General features: G+C 41.5%; 1 protein-coding gene across 1 annotated transcript in view; it reads left to right on the forward strand.

Annotated features, from left to right (window-relative positions):
• The window catches only part of lrmda (leucine rich melanocyte differentiation associated), a 200,930-nt gene that overhangs the window by 124,590 nt on the left and 60,053 nt on the right, over positions 1-16,287 (forward strand). The window contains exons 3-5 of the mRNA XM_035953005.2: positions 8,145-8,271; positions 9,706-9,845; positions 13,554-13,680. Of these exons, the coding sequence (XP_035808898.2) occupies positions 8,145-8,271; positions 9,706-9,845; positions 13,554-13,680 (394 nt within the window). The remainder of the gene's footprint in view (positions 1-8,144; positions 8,272-9,705; positions 9,846-13,553; positions 13,681-16,287) is intronic.

The raw sequence follows: 16,287 nt of genomic DNA on the forward strand, positions 1-16,287 counted from the left end.
GCTGAGATTATGTAATTATCTTTTTGAAACACTGTGGAACGACGTTGCTTTTTTGTGTGTGTCATTTCTGAGACGCTGCTGTACCTGACACTCAGCAAGCCACTTAATAATATGCTAGAAAGGCAGCTAATTATATCATAATAATGGCGTGATGAAAGCAATAAGGCAGGCCCAGTGAATGACTGATAGCACTGTTAGACTGCTCAAGTTGTATCTTTATCTCAAATTATTGGAATTGTACTAAACAGCGAGATCTTTAATTACTTATGTGTTTATTCATTAAGCCCTGAGAATTTGGGTTCTTTGTATTTGTTATCATTATGCAAATCACAGCCTATGCTAAATGATAGGTTTCTCTGCAGTGATATTTTCAACAAATTGAATCCCTTATCAAGTTAATTACTCCATGTTTACAAGCCCCCCCAAGCATGGATCCCCCAATTAAAGACTACACCTGTTCTATGTGTGGGATTTGTATTTGTTACATGTGTCATTACATGTTCTCCTGCAGAGCATAGGTTTGTCAGGGGGGAAGAACCACTACTTAGACCCCTTACTGGGCTCCCAGATTTCATCCGGCTCCAACAAACGTTTGGTGTTGTCTAGTTATGGGATTCTGTACAGCAAAGAGGCAGGAACACAGCTGACACACACACAGCCGCAGGACCCGGGGAGGGGGTAGATGGGTAATCTGACGGAGGGCGAGCACGAGCACCAGCAGCGGCAGCATCAACAGCAGTCGTAGACTGCTTTCGAAACTTTTTAATTAGCACTAATTACCTTTGCAGGAAAATGTTGAGGCTTGAAAGGATTTGTGTCAGCAAGTGGGAGATCAAAGATTGTGGTGCTGTGCATTTTAATCTGAACACTGAGGGGTAATAGGGAGCTGTTTGTGTGTTGGAGCGAGGGGTGAGAGGAGGGAAAGCATCCCAGGTGGTACTTGAGTAGTCTACCTCTAGTAATGCTGTCTACCAATCACACCGCGGGTCCCGTCACATTATAAAATTTGCCACTAATATAAAGAAATTAACTTTTTTTTTTTTTATTATTGTTGAATTGAATTATGGCTTCCCCTCACTTTGTTCATTTTCTCCTTTATCTGTGTGCATTGCATTCCTCAGTGTCAGCATGTGCACACGCGTGTGATTTTGTGTGCACCGCTTTATCAGACTGACAGGCTTTTCATAGAGGTGGTTTTTAATGCATGCCTGGACATCACTGTGGCAGGGTCATCCATCAGACATCAAGACAACATCGATCATTTGCCATGAAGAGCGCGCGGGGTAGTGATTATTTGCTATTAGGTGGATGCTGAGGCATACAAATGGCTGGCAGTTGACAGTTGAACTCACTCTAACGTAATGCGGGATGGCTCCCTCTCTCAGGGAAATGTTGACAAGCACTGAGCCTGAACACTGTAATGATAGAGTGTACAGGCAGACAGGGGCACTGAGGGATTCTTCCTCACAGATTGCTGCATCTATTATTTAATGTTTTTTTTAATTCTATTTTATGGCAAGTACATGAGTTCATTTCCAGTTCCATATCTTTATACCTATGATACATTTACATTCTTTTATTCATGAAAAAGTCAGTGTTTATCGTGCAGCATGCTTATTGCAATATGCTTTTGCTGATTGATCCCGTCGCGGTAGTTTTACGGTTTTATGTACACTTAAAGATCTTTGAGCCTTTATAGCATGCATGAGAGATTGTGTGTGCTTGTTTGTTTCGCATTGATGTCCTCACTGACTGAGATGCCATCGGTGAATTGATTTTCAGCTCCTGTTCACTGAGAGAGGGTGGGTGTTTGTCATGTGGATAGACAACTAATCTTTCAATACAAACATTCACAAGACACATGACCGTACTGCGAGCACAGTCCAGGCACTGTGAGGCATGGAAGTGTTGTATAGGCTATGATGATTTATTCTGCAGTGATGATGTATTTCACGGTGTACAATTTGGTGTTGGACATGGGAAACAGCTGTCATTCTGTCTGGTCATGTAACAAACCTCACTTGGTGAAACTTTAACAGAGACATGCACCTTTCTGCACTGATCTCTCAATTTATTTTCTTCACTGGGAAATAGGCAACTTCTCTTCTGCCTCTCAATTAGGTCATTGTTAGAGCTTCGACTTCATCCTGGGCCAAACTGGGGTCAAGCAAGGCTTATGAGGTTGGACCTGACAGGAATGTCTGTCATGTCCTTATCCCCTGGCCAGGGTTGGTCCTGGGTCATTAATCAGACAGGGATTTGAGGTGCAAAGGGAAGCATGAGGCCAGGTGATGCTGACCTCAGTACAGTGGCTTTGATTTTGTCTGGCCCTGGCTGTGTGTGGCTGTGTGTGTGTGTGTCTGTGTGTGGTTTGACAGGATCGGTCCTTGTCTGATTCACAGTGCTCTCAGCCCCTCTGCCAGTGCTAATGACATTGAGAGAGAATATTAACCTCACACACTCAGCAGGAATATCCACGGGGGTAGTCTATAACTCAGACAGTACAGGATCCGCAGTGATATTATCATTCAAATCCACAGAAATCCTCGGTGTCTACATTTTCGGCAACTGAATCTGCACTTCTCACATAATAACCTCATATAGAATGAAGTAATGAGCAGTGATATTTAACTTCTTCGTCAATAAAGAAATTTGCTAATTATATTTCACAGATTTCCTATTGCTGGAATTTGTTTATGCTCGATGAAAAGATTTTTGTTTTGCAAATGATGTAACCCTCTGTAAAGTTCAATCCTGGCACGCCACTACCAATTGACGGCTTTGTAGCGGGTGATGCTTTTACACATAGGCTATCGGGAGCAAGCATAGTGCAATATTCAAACAGATTAAGAGTGAACCCACATAAAGAAGAGATTTGCTGGCGGCGCCAGATGTACTCTAATGATTTGCATTGCCATTAATAGTAATTTGCAGCTGCCTGGGAGGAGACGTGTAATCCCTTTTCCATGTGTGAATTGACATGCATTCAGGGAAGGCTATGTGTGTCCTGGATGTGTGATCTTTAAATGACTGCCACCTGAGGCTTGGCAATACAGAGGGAGGAGTGCCACACGGAGCACTGACTATCTACATGTGAGCAAGATTGGGGTTGGGGGAAGCTGTGGGGGGAGATAGAGACAGATAATGACAGTCTAATTTACCATCACCATCAGAGATGCATGTACAGAAACGCGTATAGGCCATAAACTGTAGCTGGAGGCAAGAGTGCTGGAACAGACCTGATCAGTACTGTGTGGAGGTGGTAGGAGGGATGTTGGGGGCTGAAGGGGTTGCAGGGCATTAATTTGCTTTAGAGATAATGCCATCTTATTTATCATGAGCTAATCCTGATAGCGTTTTAATGCTATATTTTGGTATTTTTTGGATGTTTATTTGTGTTTTTTTTGTTTGTGTGTTGTGGTTTAGAGTGATGAAATACAGCTGTGCTGAACTAATGGAGATTTAGTGTATTAATAGGGTACATATTTTTTCCGTTATTGTTATAAAATCGAATATTTGTGCTTTCTCACAGTCAACATCACTTTATTACACGATAAAAACATCAGGTCTAGTCATTTAGTCAAAAAATATCTGAAAATAGAGTTAATTACAAATGCTTCTTGTTGCTGTATTCTTAGTTTAAAGACATTCCTTTAAAGACTGTCAGTAAACAGGATAAATATTTGTATAATTGAACAGATGTTTAGATTGCATTATGTCATTGTGATTTTTTTTTTCAAAATAAGATTTGGGAATGTGGATAATTTACTGAGTTGTACATTAGGACTGAATAGTATATAGCAGTGTACAGAGTGGCAGGAACCATCAGAATTTTTCTTGACTGTTTAAGGCTGAATAGTTCTCCAGCCTCTGTACTTCATCTCCAACCAATCCTCCTCCATTCACCTTTCTTATTAAGTTTATTAAAGCCAGTCCACATACTGGAATTTTCAGGTCCAGTACCTTTTACCATTCATTACAGTACCTTATCCTGGCAGGCAATTTGAAGTGTGCTCTGAATAGTCCATTATGCACATATGAAGGCCATCATGGCCTCAGTATTGGTCAATTCATCAAACATTTATCTGTTGCCGTCTGAACAGGACGTCAGTAAGCCTGTCACTCTGCAGCACGGCCCTCCGTTTAGGATAACACCACAGTCCTCTTCTACACTACTGTAACCTCTGAGAGGACATCAGCTCTTGAACTGTGGGATGCAGCTGTGAGGGCTTTTCAAAGTGTGTGTGCTTTTTTAATGTACATTAGACTCAGGAACTTTTCAAGTATTATAGTGCTAGCTGCAAGGATGTTGCCTCTCTGATCTCTATCACCGTTCCAGTAATAGGCAAGGCTTTGAGGTTCTTTTGCATTATAGCTCTGTAATGTATGGCTTTAGCAAACTCCACATTTAGCCTATCATCTTCGGAGTTTCTAAAAATTGCCAACAATGATTCATTTGGGCGACTGTTCCAAAAGCAGCAGACATAAGAAGGGAGTCTGTGTAACACATGTAAAAGAGCCAAGGCTGCTGTTCTTCATTTTTCATGTGTTGCCTGAGGATATCCAACATGACACTTGTGCACACCATTGGCAGGAGTGACTGACATTTCAGCCAATAATGGTCGAGAGTTTTCTTCCCTCTGTTGTCAGCAGTGGTTTATCAATCACTATGTCTGCATCAGTATTAGTGTATCGATCTGGCAGGGCTTCTCTCCGGGTCAGTGTCTCCTCTCCAGTGTCCTTGTCTGGTTTTTCACATCCTCCCCTGTTTCCTGTGCTGTGTTTCTACTCCAGCTAAATGTTAGCTGCTATATCTAGTCTCTGTGTTCAGTAGACTGGATCTTTGCAGATAATGGAGGTTTCAACACATACATGCACTACTTATGTAAGCTCCAAAGCACACAGACTGATGCACACAGGGCTGTATGATGTATGATGGTGGGCTTACACAGGCTAAGTGGTAGTCAAAGCGTAAAGACAGCCTGTGTGAAGTATTAGCTCTGACAATGAGGCTGATCATAATTATCTTAACAAGGAGAGGATTCATCGCCTCACCTCGTTAAAGCTACCACGTCTCCCTCTCTCTCTGTCACCCTCACTCTCCTTTTTGCTAGGCAGAGGTTTAAGAAAATGCAATTTGATCTCACATTGCTGTAGAAATCTTATTTTTCGAAATATGTACGGAGGTGACGCAATATGATCTGAGTAAATTATTATTTGTACAACTTTGTACAAGGTTGTACTTGAGCATACGTGTCAAGCAGTTTCATCGCAATAGCAGAGGTATGAAACCTAAAAAAAAATGACATTTATCATTTCAGTGAAACTGTAGATTAAAGATTGCAGTATATTGTCATTATCACAGTCATCACATATATTTCCTCAGCAGTGGAAATAAATAAAATACATCATAGCATTGTAGAACTGTTTTTATATGTGTATTTACTGTAAAATTTGCTTGTTTTTTCTTGTGTGTTTGGCCCGTGTTTGCCATTTACCAAATCACAATAGCACTGGGACCTAAGTCAGTTATGCTCATTAGTTCTGTTAAAAGCAAAACCATTTTTTTTCTTCCCTATTTTTTCAGAGCAAAGTACTTTAACTGCACTGCTTAAACTTTGTAGTTTTCCAAGCTGTACATTAAAAAAGAAAGCTTATAAAAAGTAATGAAACCAAGTATGGAAGTCTGCAGAGGGAGCGCAGAAAGCTGGAGAGTATTAGAAGTTCAGTCCCTGCACTGTAGCTAATGCTGGATGGGACTCAGTGGCTCTCCCCTGGCTGTGAATTTAACTGATTAAATCAGCCAGTGCACGCAGTAGTGGTGACATGAAAACAACAATTAATAAGGCTCCCCCCTGTGCCATGCGGCTCCCTTTAACCGAGCAGCTAATAACATAACCCACAGGACTGCAGCCCAACACACACACACACACACACACACACACACACACACACACACACACACACACACACACACAGGTGGCAATAGTTATTTAGGAGCCTCTGTTCACAGAAAATGAAGTAAAACTTATCCAGGGTGGTACAAGATTATGCCTAACTACATATTAACAAAGATTATACCCGCAGATTAATTGCATGTTGTGCTGAATTCCCTGTCAGTAGAAACACAACAACGGTGCTGGAAAAAAAAAATATAAATAGCATCTCTTGTTTGTTGCTTTAGAGCCAGCCATGTAGTCATAAGTTCTAATAAGGACAAACTATTATTTACAACAGTAAATTGACCAGAGCATCAAAATCTAGAAGAAAATTAATTGGTTGCTGTATCTGAAATCTATCATTTTCATCAGTATGCACGATAGTTTGTAGCCCCATTTTTTGTTTGTTTTAATAATTGAGAATCACCATGTGGTTAAAAACACAAACAAAACAGAGAATTTCATAAAACTGGCACATCTCTCCATTCATCCATCTTGCCAGTGCATTAATCAGACCTGATAAGAGGTTGTCAGCTAGCGGCTTTGCCAGCACACAGGCTAGGTGCTGTCAGCTGGTATCGTGTGTGTGTGTGTGTGTGTGTGTGTGTGTGTTTGCAAAATGTTGATGTCTTAAAATAAGGCTGCTCCGTCTGCCTCATTCGCAAGTCAACAATGAATTTGCTGATTTGCTGTTTTCTACTCGAGAAGATAGTTGCAACATTTTGCTTTGTAGATCAAAGTTTGCCAGTGGTATGTCCGCTGTGAGCTCTTTTTTTTGGATCGGTGACTATGTCAAGATAATTAAACTGGTTGCAAGAAAGCACATGAGAAACAGAACAGACTAACGAAAGGTGTGCAATTAAAGTACACTTGCAAGATGTGTACGCGTTGACCATTCAGTCAACATCTTCATAGCTTCTTAGTGTATTGTTGTACTTCAAGAACTCATCATCTTTTTTCATTACTTCAGCTTGCTTTGCCAGCATCTTTTCCTCGAATGTTGCTATATATTATACATTGCCCCCACACACACTGAATACTGTCTCTTGCCATCCATATGCACAAATTGTCATCCATGTTGATGCTTGCTAGGTAGACGCTGATACTAGACAGATCCAGGATGAAGCAATAATTCATGCTGCAGGTATATAGACATCAGTTATCATGCTGCAGTGTGACATTTTTCATTGAAATTTATGTTTGCGTAACTTATTGTCAAAGTCAAATGTCTGCTTTTACTTTTAACATACAATATTCAGAATGTAGAATTTTGAAAATGCAGAATTTGGAATAAATAGTACAGTCAGACATACTTAATAATTAAAACTGCCGTGTTAAATTAAAAATGCCTATTATGTGAGCTGTAAGAGGTCTTGAGAAGCACACTGTCTGTGTTCTGTCAGATTTAATTGTTTTGAAGTCACCCAGGACACTTTAACATGACATGCTGACAGTGTGAAGGATTAGACGCCACACATTGCCTTTGTGCAGCTTCTATGACTTGAACTTTGCGGGGCCCCAACATTACTCCTAACACCACCGTCCGTCATTTTTATGCCTGTGTGAATGTGGGTGTGTGTGTGTGAGAGAGAGAGGAAAGGAGTTAAGATGACCCCTCACCCCTCTTTGCAATGTGTCATAAAAAGGAGCAGAAAGGCAAAATGCTTCCCTTTAGAAAAAAAGGAAAAAAATCAGAGTCCTTTGATGTTAAAATCCCAACACTAACCCCTATCATGGCACAGTTGCAAAAAAGTTTCCCTTCCATTCCATCTGTGATTGCGGGTGTATTCCGGTTGCTCTGTGAAAATGATGGATGACAAGTTAAATTTGTGTCTGGGGAGTGAAGGTGAACTGTGACAGAGTGATTTGTCTTGGGAATGGAGGGTTAGGGTCAGGCGAAACTGGGCGCCTCAAGGCACAAGACATTGACAAATTCATCCTGCCCGCCGCATTTCTGAAGCCTTTTGTTTTGAATCCTGGCTACTCACAAGTGACCCCCATCCCTCATCCTGCCAGCCGCTGAAGGATGCCTCACCATGCCAGGGGAGCTCAGCACCACTAATTCTTGTCATTCACTTCCCTGACAGGCCCAGACCCATACTCTCCTGGCGTATGAAAGAGAGAGGCTGAAATATTTATTTCTGCACAATAACGGCTGACCAGATTTAGAGCCATAACAGTTTTCCTGTTTCCTTATCATTGCAGGTCACTGGCAGGCCTCAAAATGTTCACTGAGCTGGAAGAGCTGGTCGTCGACAACAATCTGCTTGGAAATGACCTCCAGTTGCCCAGGTTACCCAACCTCCACACCCTGACACTCAATAAGAACCGAATATCCTTTCAATGAAATCACTCACTGCCTCTCTTATTTTGATTTGCAGCCTACTATGCAGACATAAATTACAGGCATCTGAATCAACAGTTTCTCTTTCTTTCAATCTTATGTCAATACAATCCTCTATTGTCTCAAAGTTTGTAATGCTGTGGCTTTGCAGAAAACACTGTGTGTTGCAAAAGAGAGGAGAAGAACTTGGCTGTCACAGAGCTCCACACAGGAGTAGTTTTTGAACCACAGGGACCTCTAGTGGAATCAGATTTTACAGTCAACATAACATAATTTTTTTTTTCAAAGACAATAAAAAGTGTTGGATTAAAACCACATCCCAAGAATGAGACATAATATGTGTGCAGTTTGTGTACAGTTAGTCATATTTTTATTAGATTATTATTTTATTAGAAAATGTCACATTTTTTGTGTTTACATCCAATGTATTATATTTTATTACAGTTCCCTTCTCTGAAATAAACTGGCTCAGGTATTTATTTTTGCTGCAGCTAACTACACTAGAGCATGCTCACATTCAGATTATAACACTCCAGTCTTCTACTTGCCACCCATTGTAAACAATCTTAAAACCAGAGCTCTGCACAGCACACCCTAAATTTAAGACACAGACACATTGCGAGACTGTTTATGATCAGTCAGAGAAGTGTGAACTTCCCCTCCAAGCTTCAGAACAGGTTTAGCAATGTGTCCTGTTTTCCTCTGGTTATGCAGATCCTACTGGGTAACGATGCTCGCTCTCTCGCTCGCGCACACACACACACACACACACACACACACACACACACACACACACACACACACACACACACACACACACACTCTTCCAGAGTCAACATTAAAACTGGGACTCCTTGAAGTGTGCATCTGGGACTGTGTGCTGAGTTTGGTTGTGAAGTGGTCGGCACATGCTAATAGGCCAATTATGTACATCCTGTCGTGGCACAGTGCCATTTTAAAGCTCGAGCACTGCATTAGTGCAGTTGTATTTTGACACTTTGGGGCTCAATTTTCCAAGTGAATGTATTAGTGATGAATGTGCCTGCTTAGGGGCTGTTTGTTTTTTCCACGTTTCGCAAAAGTTTTCCACAGCACAGCTCTGAGAAGCACGGACTGTTTGAACCACAGGGCATCCATCATTTTGTCACTGTTCTGCACCCGGCCACCTCGGAAATGAAAGAGATCGAGAGAAAGAGAGAGCGAGCAGGAGCCAAATTGTGTCACTACTTTATGCCAAAGCCTGCACCTTAAATTGCCCCTCTGTCTGCCCAGTCTCACAAAGCCACTGACTAGCCTCTTTGAGCACCTCGGTAAATTTGACAGTGACGTGTTTTAGTGCAGACAGGCCTGGGAGGGGCTGTGTGGGTAGTAAATGCTAATGTAATTAACAGCGCTAGGTCCTTGACATCCGCCCTTTGACACCTGACTGATATCGAGGCCCTGCTGGAACACTTGGCTGATGTGACCCCATCACTGGAGTACCTAAGCCTGCTGGGAAACGAGGCCTGCCCCAATCAGCTGGTCAGCCCGGATAAGGATGAGGACGACTATCAGAGATACAGGTCTGTAACTGCATGTGATGATGCCACATAGAAATGAGGAATGTATATTACAGTTGGATGCACATGCAGGTAGATGGATGAATAGATAATGTTGTGTGTGCGTTTATGTTTTTAGTCAGACAGTTTTGATACTAGCCCATTCAGAGTGATAGCTTTTTATAAGTAATGGATTTGGAGATGTTCCTTTTCTTTAACAACCAGCTCCTGCATTTCATAAGCAGACTGTGGATTCAACCACACCACTCTAAAAGCTTTGTCAACCGGCCCTTCTACACTCCAGTTTGCAAAATGGATTTCATGTGTGACTAGTCACCACCACAAATGAGTGTTTACTACCCTGCCTTACCAGAGCAGATGATGCATTAAACATCAAGCCAGGCCTCAAGCCATGCAATATGACCACCATTTGTCAGGGTCCTTTACATGAAATGCGATAAAAGGCGAAAAGCATACTCTCTTTTGTCTGTTTTAGCCCTAAGTGCTTGTTTCTGACTCTGTGTTGCCTATTAATCATTTACCACCCATGCCTTTCTTGAATAATCTTTCTTCCCTCTTTTTGTCTCCCTTTCACCCCCCCACCCACCCTCCTCCTCGATCTCACTTTCCCTCCCCTTCTCCCCTTTTTCTCTCCTTCTCCCCCTTTCCCCTCTTCTCACATGCTTATCTTACTGGTGAGGAAAGCTGTTCTGTTTTGACTGACGTCTACAGTCCTGTAATGTAATATTCATAATGTGTCACATAGTAAAACATCAATTTGAGCGTGATGCAGATTTCATGTCTGACAAGGTTAGGCTGTATGCAGGTCGTGACAGCACTGGCCTTGGGCAATAAATACCCAGCCCAATGCCTCAGGAGCTTTCGATCTCTCAAGTGAAATACCCTGGTGCGCTGCATCGGTGCCCCAATTAGTGCAGTGACATAGAAATATAGTATTCTTTCACACAGTATTGTGTAGTCTGCAGGGAGGTTAAATGTTGCCCTTTTCTTAGATGACTGTGGGCTCAGTGGCCAAGTGCAGTACTACAATAACACAAGAGTTCAACCCTGTAATGTTATGCGTTTAATATGGTAACTGATTATGCAGCGTAAGACACCCACTCCTCATCTGGAAAACATGGAGCTGTTGTGACAATACTTACAACTTGAACTGTTTTTCTCTCTTTCTCAATGAATGATTTTTGTGTGACATTTTAACCTCTTATCTTGTGAAAACTTATCAGTTTGTCCAGTCTCCTGTTGTGGCAAATCAAAGAGAAGCCTGATGTGCCTCAGCCACCAGCTGTACTTTGTGTTTACTCAACCTTTTATGCTTTTGCTATAAATGCAGCTGCATAGAAATGACACACAATGGTTTCTTTTTTCAAAGTTTTCTGGTTACTCTCTGTAGCAGTAATACTTTAGCAACTGTAATGGAGGGGAAAACGACATAATTTTGCAAGAGTCACATAAAAAACACCAAAAACAGACATTGTATTGAATTTATAAGCTTTCAAATTTCAGTCAATCATTTGTGAAATGTTTTAACCACCTTCTATAGCTACATCTCCACTTTTCATTTTAACAGAAAATAATCTTGAGAAAAGCAAGCATTTTCATCCTGTTTCACAAATGATCTCAGTGCAAACCAACATGCCTGAACATCATTTCACATGACCGTTTCTGTATATTGGGCATGGATGCCGGTGTAAACAGAGCAAGACTTTGTGTAAAATGCCAGAGAGGAAGAACAGCAATGACCAAAACTAAGACCAGAGATTTTCTTAAGTGCACAACAGCTGCTAGCATAGTCAACAAGGTCAGTAATGCCTGTAATCCGTTATCCACGCTGCAGTCATGGCTGATATTTTAGTTTTCTGACCAGAAAGCACTCACATGATAGGAGTGTGATGAATCAGGGAACAACATGTACTTAAAATTAAGTTCCAGTCAGGAAGAAAATATTGATGTCTGCGTCATCGTTTCCAAAAGTGTCCGTTTTAGGAGTAATGTGGGCTCTAGGCGTAAACACAGCAAATGTTACGGCTTTTAAAATTGAAAGTGTATCAGTGTGGCCGCATTGCAGATGAGGTCAGCTGAACAACAATGTAGCTGGAGTTTGCAGGCAAGTTATAGCACAGAAAATATAGAGAATAAACTTTACTTTTTCCTTTTTTTTTATTAATCGCATTTGGAATTGAATTATCTGACAGAAGTTCCTCTGGAAATAAACAGATACCTATCAATGCTGACTAGCTATGCAATTAAATCATTTGCAGTTTCTGTTGTAAAAAAAACATTTTTCTTTCAATTGTGCTTGTTTTCTCAGTTATTTGTACCAAATTATAGTGCTCTGTCAAAAAATGTAATTGGGAAAGTATAAGAAATTATGTAACCCGTGAATTAAAGCATCTATTTATTGTTTATTCTTACTTCTATTGCAGAAAAAAAACATCCAAGGGGCAACAAAAGTCATATTTGGTATTGCCTAAATAAAGTGCACCTAGTTTTTTTCTTTCTTCCCAGTCAGCCCTTCCCACCACGCCCTGCCCCCCCCCCCCCCCCCCCCCCCGTCTCCTTTGCTTTCTTATCCTCCCTCTGTGGTTGGGGTTGAATCATTAATATCCCCACTGGCTGACAGAGCCTTGTCATCTGCTCTGACCCCGTGATGGTAGGTTACCTATGGAGAATAACCTCTCTGCATGTTTCCCAAGGGCATCTTCACATTTCATCATGGAAATGCCCTGAACAAAGTCCTTTTACACGGAGGGAGACACCGGATGGGGATGAGGGGGCCTCTTGGATTTGAGTGCCGGTGCTCTCATCAGAAAAGGGGTCCTTATTGGGGTTAGGAGCAGGTCATTTTTACCTATAATAATGCTCCTATAAGACGGCACCTAGGGCCGTGTGATATATGTGGCTTTTCAAACATTTGTCTCGCCCAATATGCGCTCTTTTCTGATTTATTTCTCTTTCAAATTATTTTTTTCTTCCTTAATTTTGGGTGGAGATCTTTTCTGTTCCTTGTCAGTCCAAACATGATCCCAGAACCTCCTCCTTATTATCCCCAGGTGTTGAAAACTTGACACGGACTTTGCCATCTCCCCTCATCGCCATCGCTATCATCAATTTGTCACAGCCCTTTGCGCACAGGTCTTGTTTGTGCCCATATCCCCCCACCCCTGTCCTTTCTCACCCTCCACTTAGGGGCTGCATGCGCGTCCTTTTTGGCTACCAGCTCAGCCTTGACATACTGGTTCCTCTATCCCTGCCTGTCTGTGAAAGGATCTGTTGTCATCTATGTATTCCAGCCATTATCTTTTGACGTTTCTCTCCCTCCCAATGAAAGACAGAGTGTGTCTGAAAGCTTAGAGAGATATCTGTGATGCTACCAGAATGACAGCTCTGGCAGACGGGTTGTATCTTCTTTCGTGCTATTTATATGTCATACTTTTTTTTCCCTTCTTCTTATCAGCTTTGAAGGTTATTACATACAAGAACGTATCACCATTAAATCTGCATCACCATTAAATCTCGGTAAACATGGCTTCTTTTCAAGTTTAGTTGATGCGTGCATTTACATATTAGAATTTGTGTCAGTTTGATTAGTATATCACGGTTTACACACTTCCTTAGATTCTCTGTTTGTCACTGTTGTCAAGAACCGACCTACAAGGAGGCCTTTTAAGGCAGCAGCGGTATGGTGCAGCTGAATTGTTTCTTCTCTCGCAGGTACTTTGTTCTGTACAAGTTACCCCAGCTGAAGTTTCTGGACACCAGGAAAGTAACCAGAAAAGAAGTGATGGAGGCACAAGCAAGAGGAGCTTTCATGAAAGTGGTCAAACCCAAATCAGAAGCTGTAAGTTAAGCTCTGTTTTTGATTTTTTTAAGCACTGTTTAAGTCAGATGTATTGAGTGGATTTGTCCCATTCATCCCTTTCCTCCCTTTTTCTATTCTCGTCCTTTATCCTTCCTTTCTTCCTGTGCATGCTTGACTGTCAGTCTCCCTTTACAGAGGTCCTGCTAACTGTGGCCCTTTGAAAAGTCTCTGTCTCTCCTACGACTTAAAGCATACATGTGTGTTGTGCGTCAGTGCGTGCGTGTGTGTGTGTAAATGTGTGTGACCACGGCCTGACCTGATTCCGTATGCATGAGCCCAGATCAAAGACGACGGGCGTCTGTCCGGTCGCACTTGCGTTGCCGAGTGTGACATGGCTGGTGATTGGAGTGACGGCTCACGTAACATGCCACGCACAATCGCTTAATTATCTCAAACCCCATGCATTTATCCGTCCCTCTCTTGTTTTGGGCCGTGTAGACTAATTACAGTTCGGGGGGGTTCACCAGTATGTCACCTCTTTTCCTCCCTTTTTTTCAGTCCCTGTATTCTTCCCCTTTTACAGTACAATACAGATGAACATCTTTTGCCTATATTTGATTTCATGTAATTGTGAGGTCATGAAATATTTACTGTTTGGATCAGCTAAGCTTTGCTGTTTCAAGGTCTCAGGGGCTCTGACAACGAGCCTGGGAGGTAAAAATGGATCCAGAGTAGCAGGAGCGAAGGCATCCAGTGACAAATCAGAAGCATGTGAGTCGATGTCGGGTTTTAAAGTGCACAAGGAAAACAAAATATTTATTGTTTCCGACAATCAGATAAGATAGTGTACTCTTTTGGTGTCAGTTCATGCTATGCTTTGTTCTTGATTCTTCATGCAAGTGGCAAGTGAGAAAGCAAAACATTGAAATAATTTAACCTCAGTCTGCCATGGTTGGTAGATAGAGAAAAGTGGATTGAAAACACTGCTCATCCACTTTATATAAAAAGAAAATAAGGACCTCTACAATGATTTTTGGCAGGGTAAAGTCACTTTTAAGATTTTATTTACATAGCTTGTCAGTGAAAAAGAAATGTTTGCCTTTGTCGCCACAGCCTCAGATGAAAGGAGAGATAATCAGTGATTCTAGCTGACATGATGTGTGTGTTTTTGTGTCTTTGTGTCTTTGAACCTGCTGTATATGATTATTTATTCCCTATGCAAAGTAAAAGGTTACAGCTTTGATGAAAATGCGTCTACCTAACACAGTATTTTGAGCGCCTGCACACTCTCCTGCTGTCGTACCCACAGCTCCTTATTAGCAGCATTTGACTGAATCTACACAATGAAGAGGATTTTTTTCCTTAGCTGGACATACTCAGCGTCCAGGCCGCAGGATGTCACGGCAGCATTTCCATGGCATTTGTTTTGAGTTAGATGAGACGTGATGTGTCAGCTATCACAGACTTGATGAGCCATGAGTACCTCCCGGCTCTAATTGTCTGCATCATCAGAGTGATTGTAAGCTGACCAATAGTGCGGGCCACCAATTAGCGGAACGTCTGCAACCGAACAGGAAAGTGGGGAGAGATGATGGCATAATTAGATATTTGTATTTGCTTTTATGTCTGCTACAGCAGGGTGTTGCTCATAACAGTGGCTCGTGGTACAATGTCTGCCATTAGCTTCATTACAAAAGATGGTAATTAGCTGTCTCTGTCGCTTCCACTACCATTTGAGTCTCAATTAGTGCAAGTATTGGAGGAAAAAAATTACAGGATACCACAAATGTAATTTAAGAAGTTCATTTGTGCCTTTTTTTTTTATTTTTTTTTTTTACTTCAGCTGTATCCTTTTTCCTTTGCGTTTAGTTATGTCTCCTATGTCATCCTATATGACAACTCTTGTTTGGACCGTAGATAAATTGAAACCTTAGTAACAGCAGAAACTGCAGCAGAGTTACAGTCATACATGCCCACTCATGACAGCATAAATTTGAATAAAGAGCCCCTTCTCCATCAGATCATTCTCGCTGCATGATGTATATATTGGAATAGTTTACAGGCTCGCTTTCAGAGAGACAGTGCTGAACTTTTGAGACCTCTCTTGAGTCATATTAGAGTGGAGTATGACCACAGCTTAAACTCCTTTTCAATCATGCCATTATGGCATGGCACTGAGCAACGCCACATGGTTCTGATAAAGCAGTTATGGTCTTTAGCACAATCTGAACACCATAACTTTTCATACATTCCCAGTGTTTTCCATGTTGCCTAAATTACAACCAGGCAGTCAGCAGCCGGTTGTGTGCAGGAGAAGGCAGAAACATACCTATGATGAGACTTGTGATGGCAGAATTAATTTAAAAAATCCTTTATATGTAATGTAAAAAGTGAAACTTCTTGTCACAAAGTCAAACCAGACACTTTCTTACACAGAAGAAAACAAAGATTTGTGGTCAAGTGCAATAGCTGGTTTTAATTGTGTGTCTTCATGCGCTAGTGACCATTACACACCAAGTGGGTGACAATGAGTTGTGTCTGTTCCAGTGTTTCAAGTAGCGGAAGGATCATTTTCTCTTTTTGGGCTTTTGTTAAATTGCATTTCTGCATAAAGGACACACATTTGGACAAAACCAGATGCAAATG

Source organism: Amphiprion ocellaris, chromosome 16 (genome assembly GCF_022539595.1).
Source record: "Amphiprion ocellaris isolate individual 3 ecotype Okinawa chromosome 16, ASM2253959v1, whole genome shotgun sequence".
Lineage (NCBI taxonomy): Eukaryota > Metazoa > Chordata > Actinopteri > Pomacentridae > Amphiprion > Amphiprion ocellaris.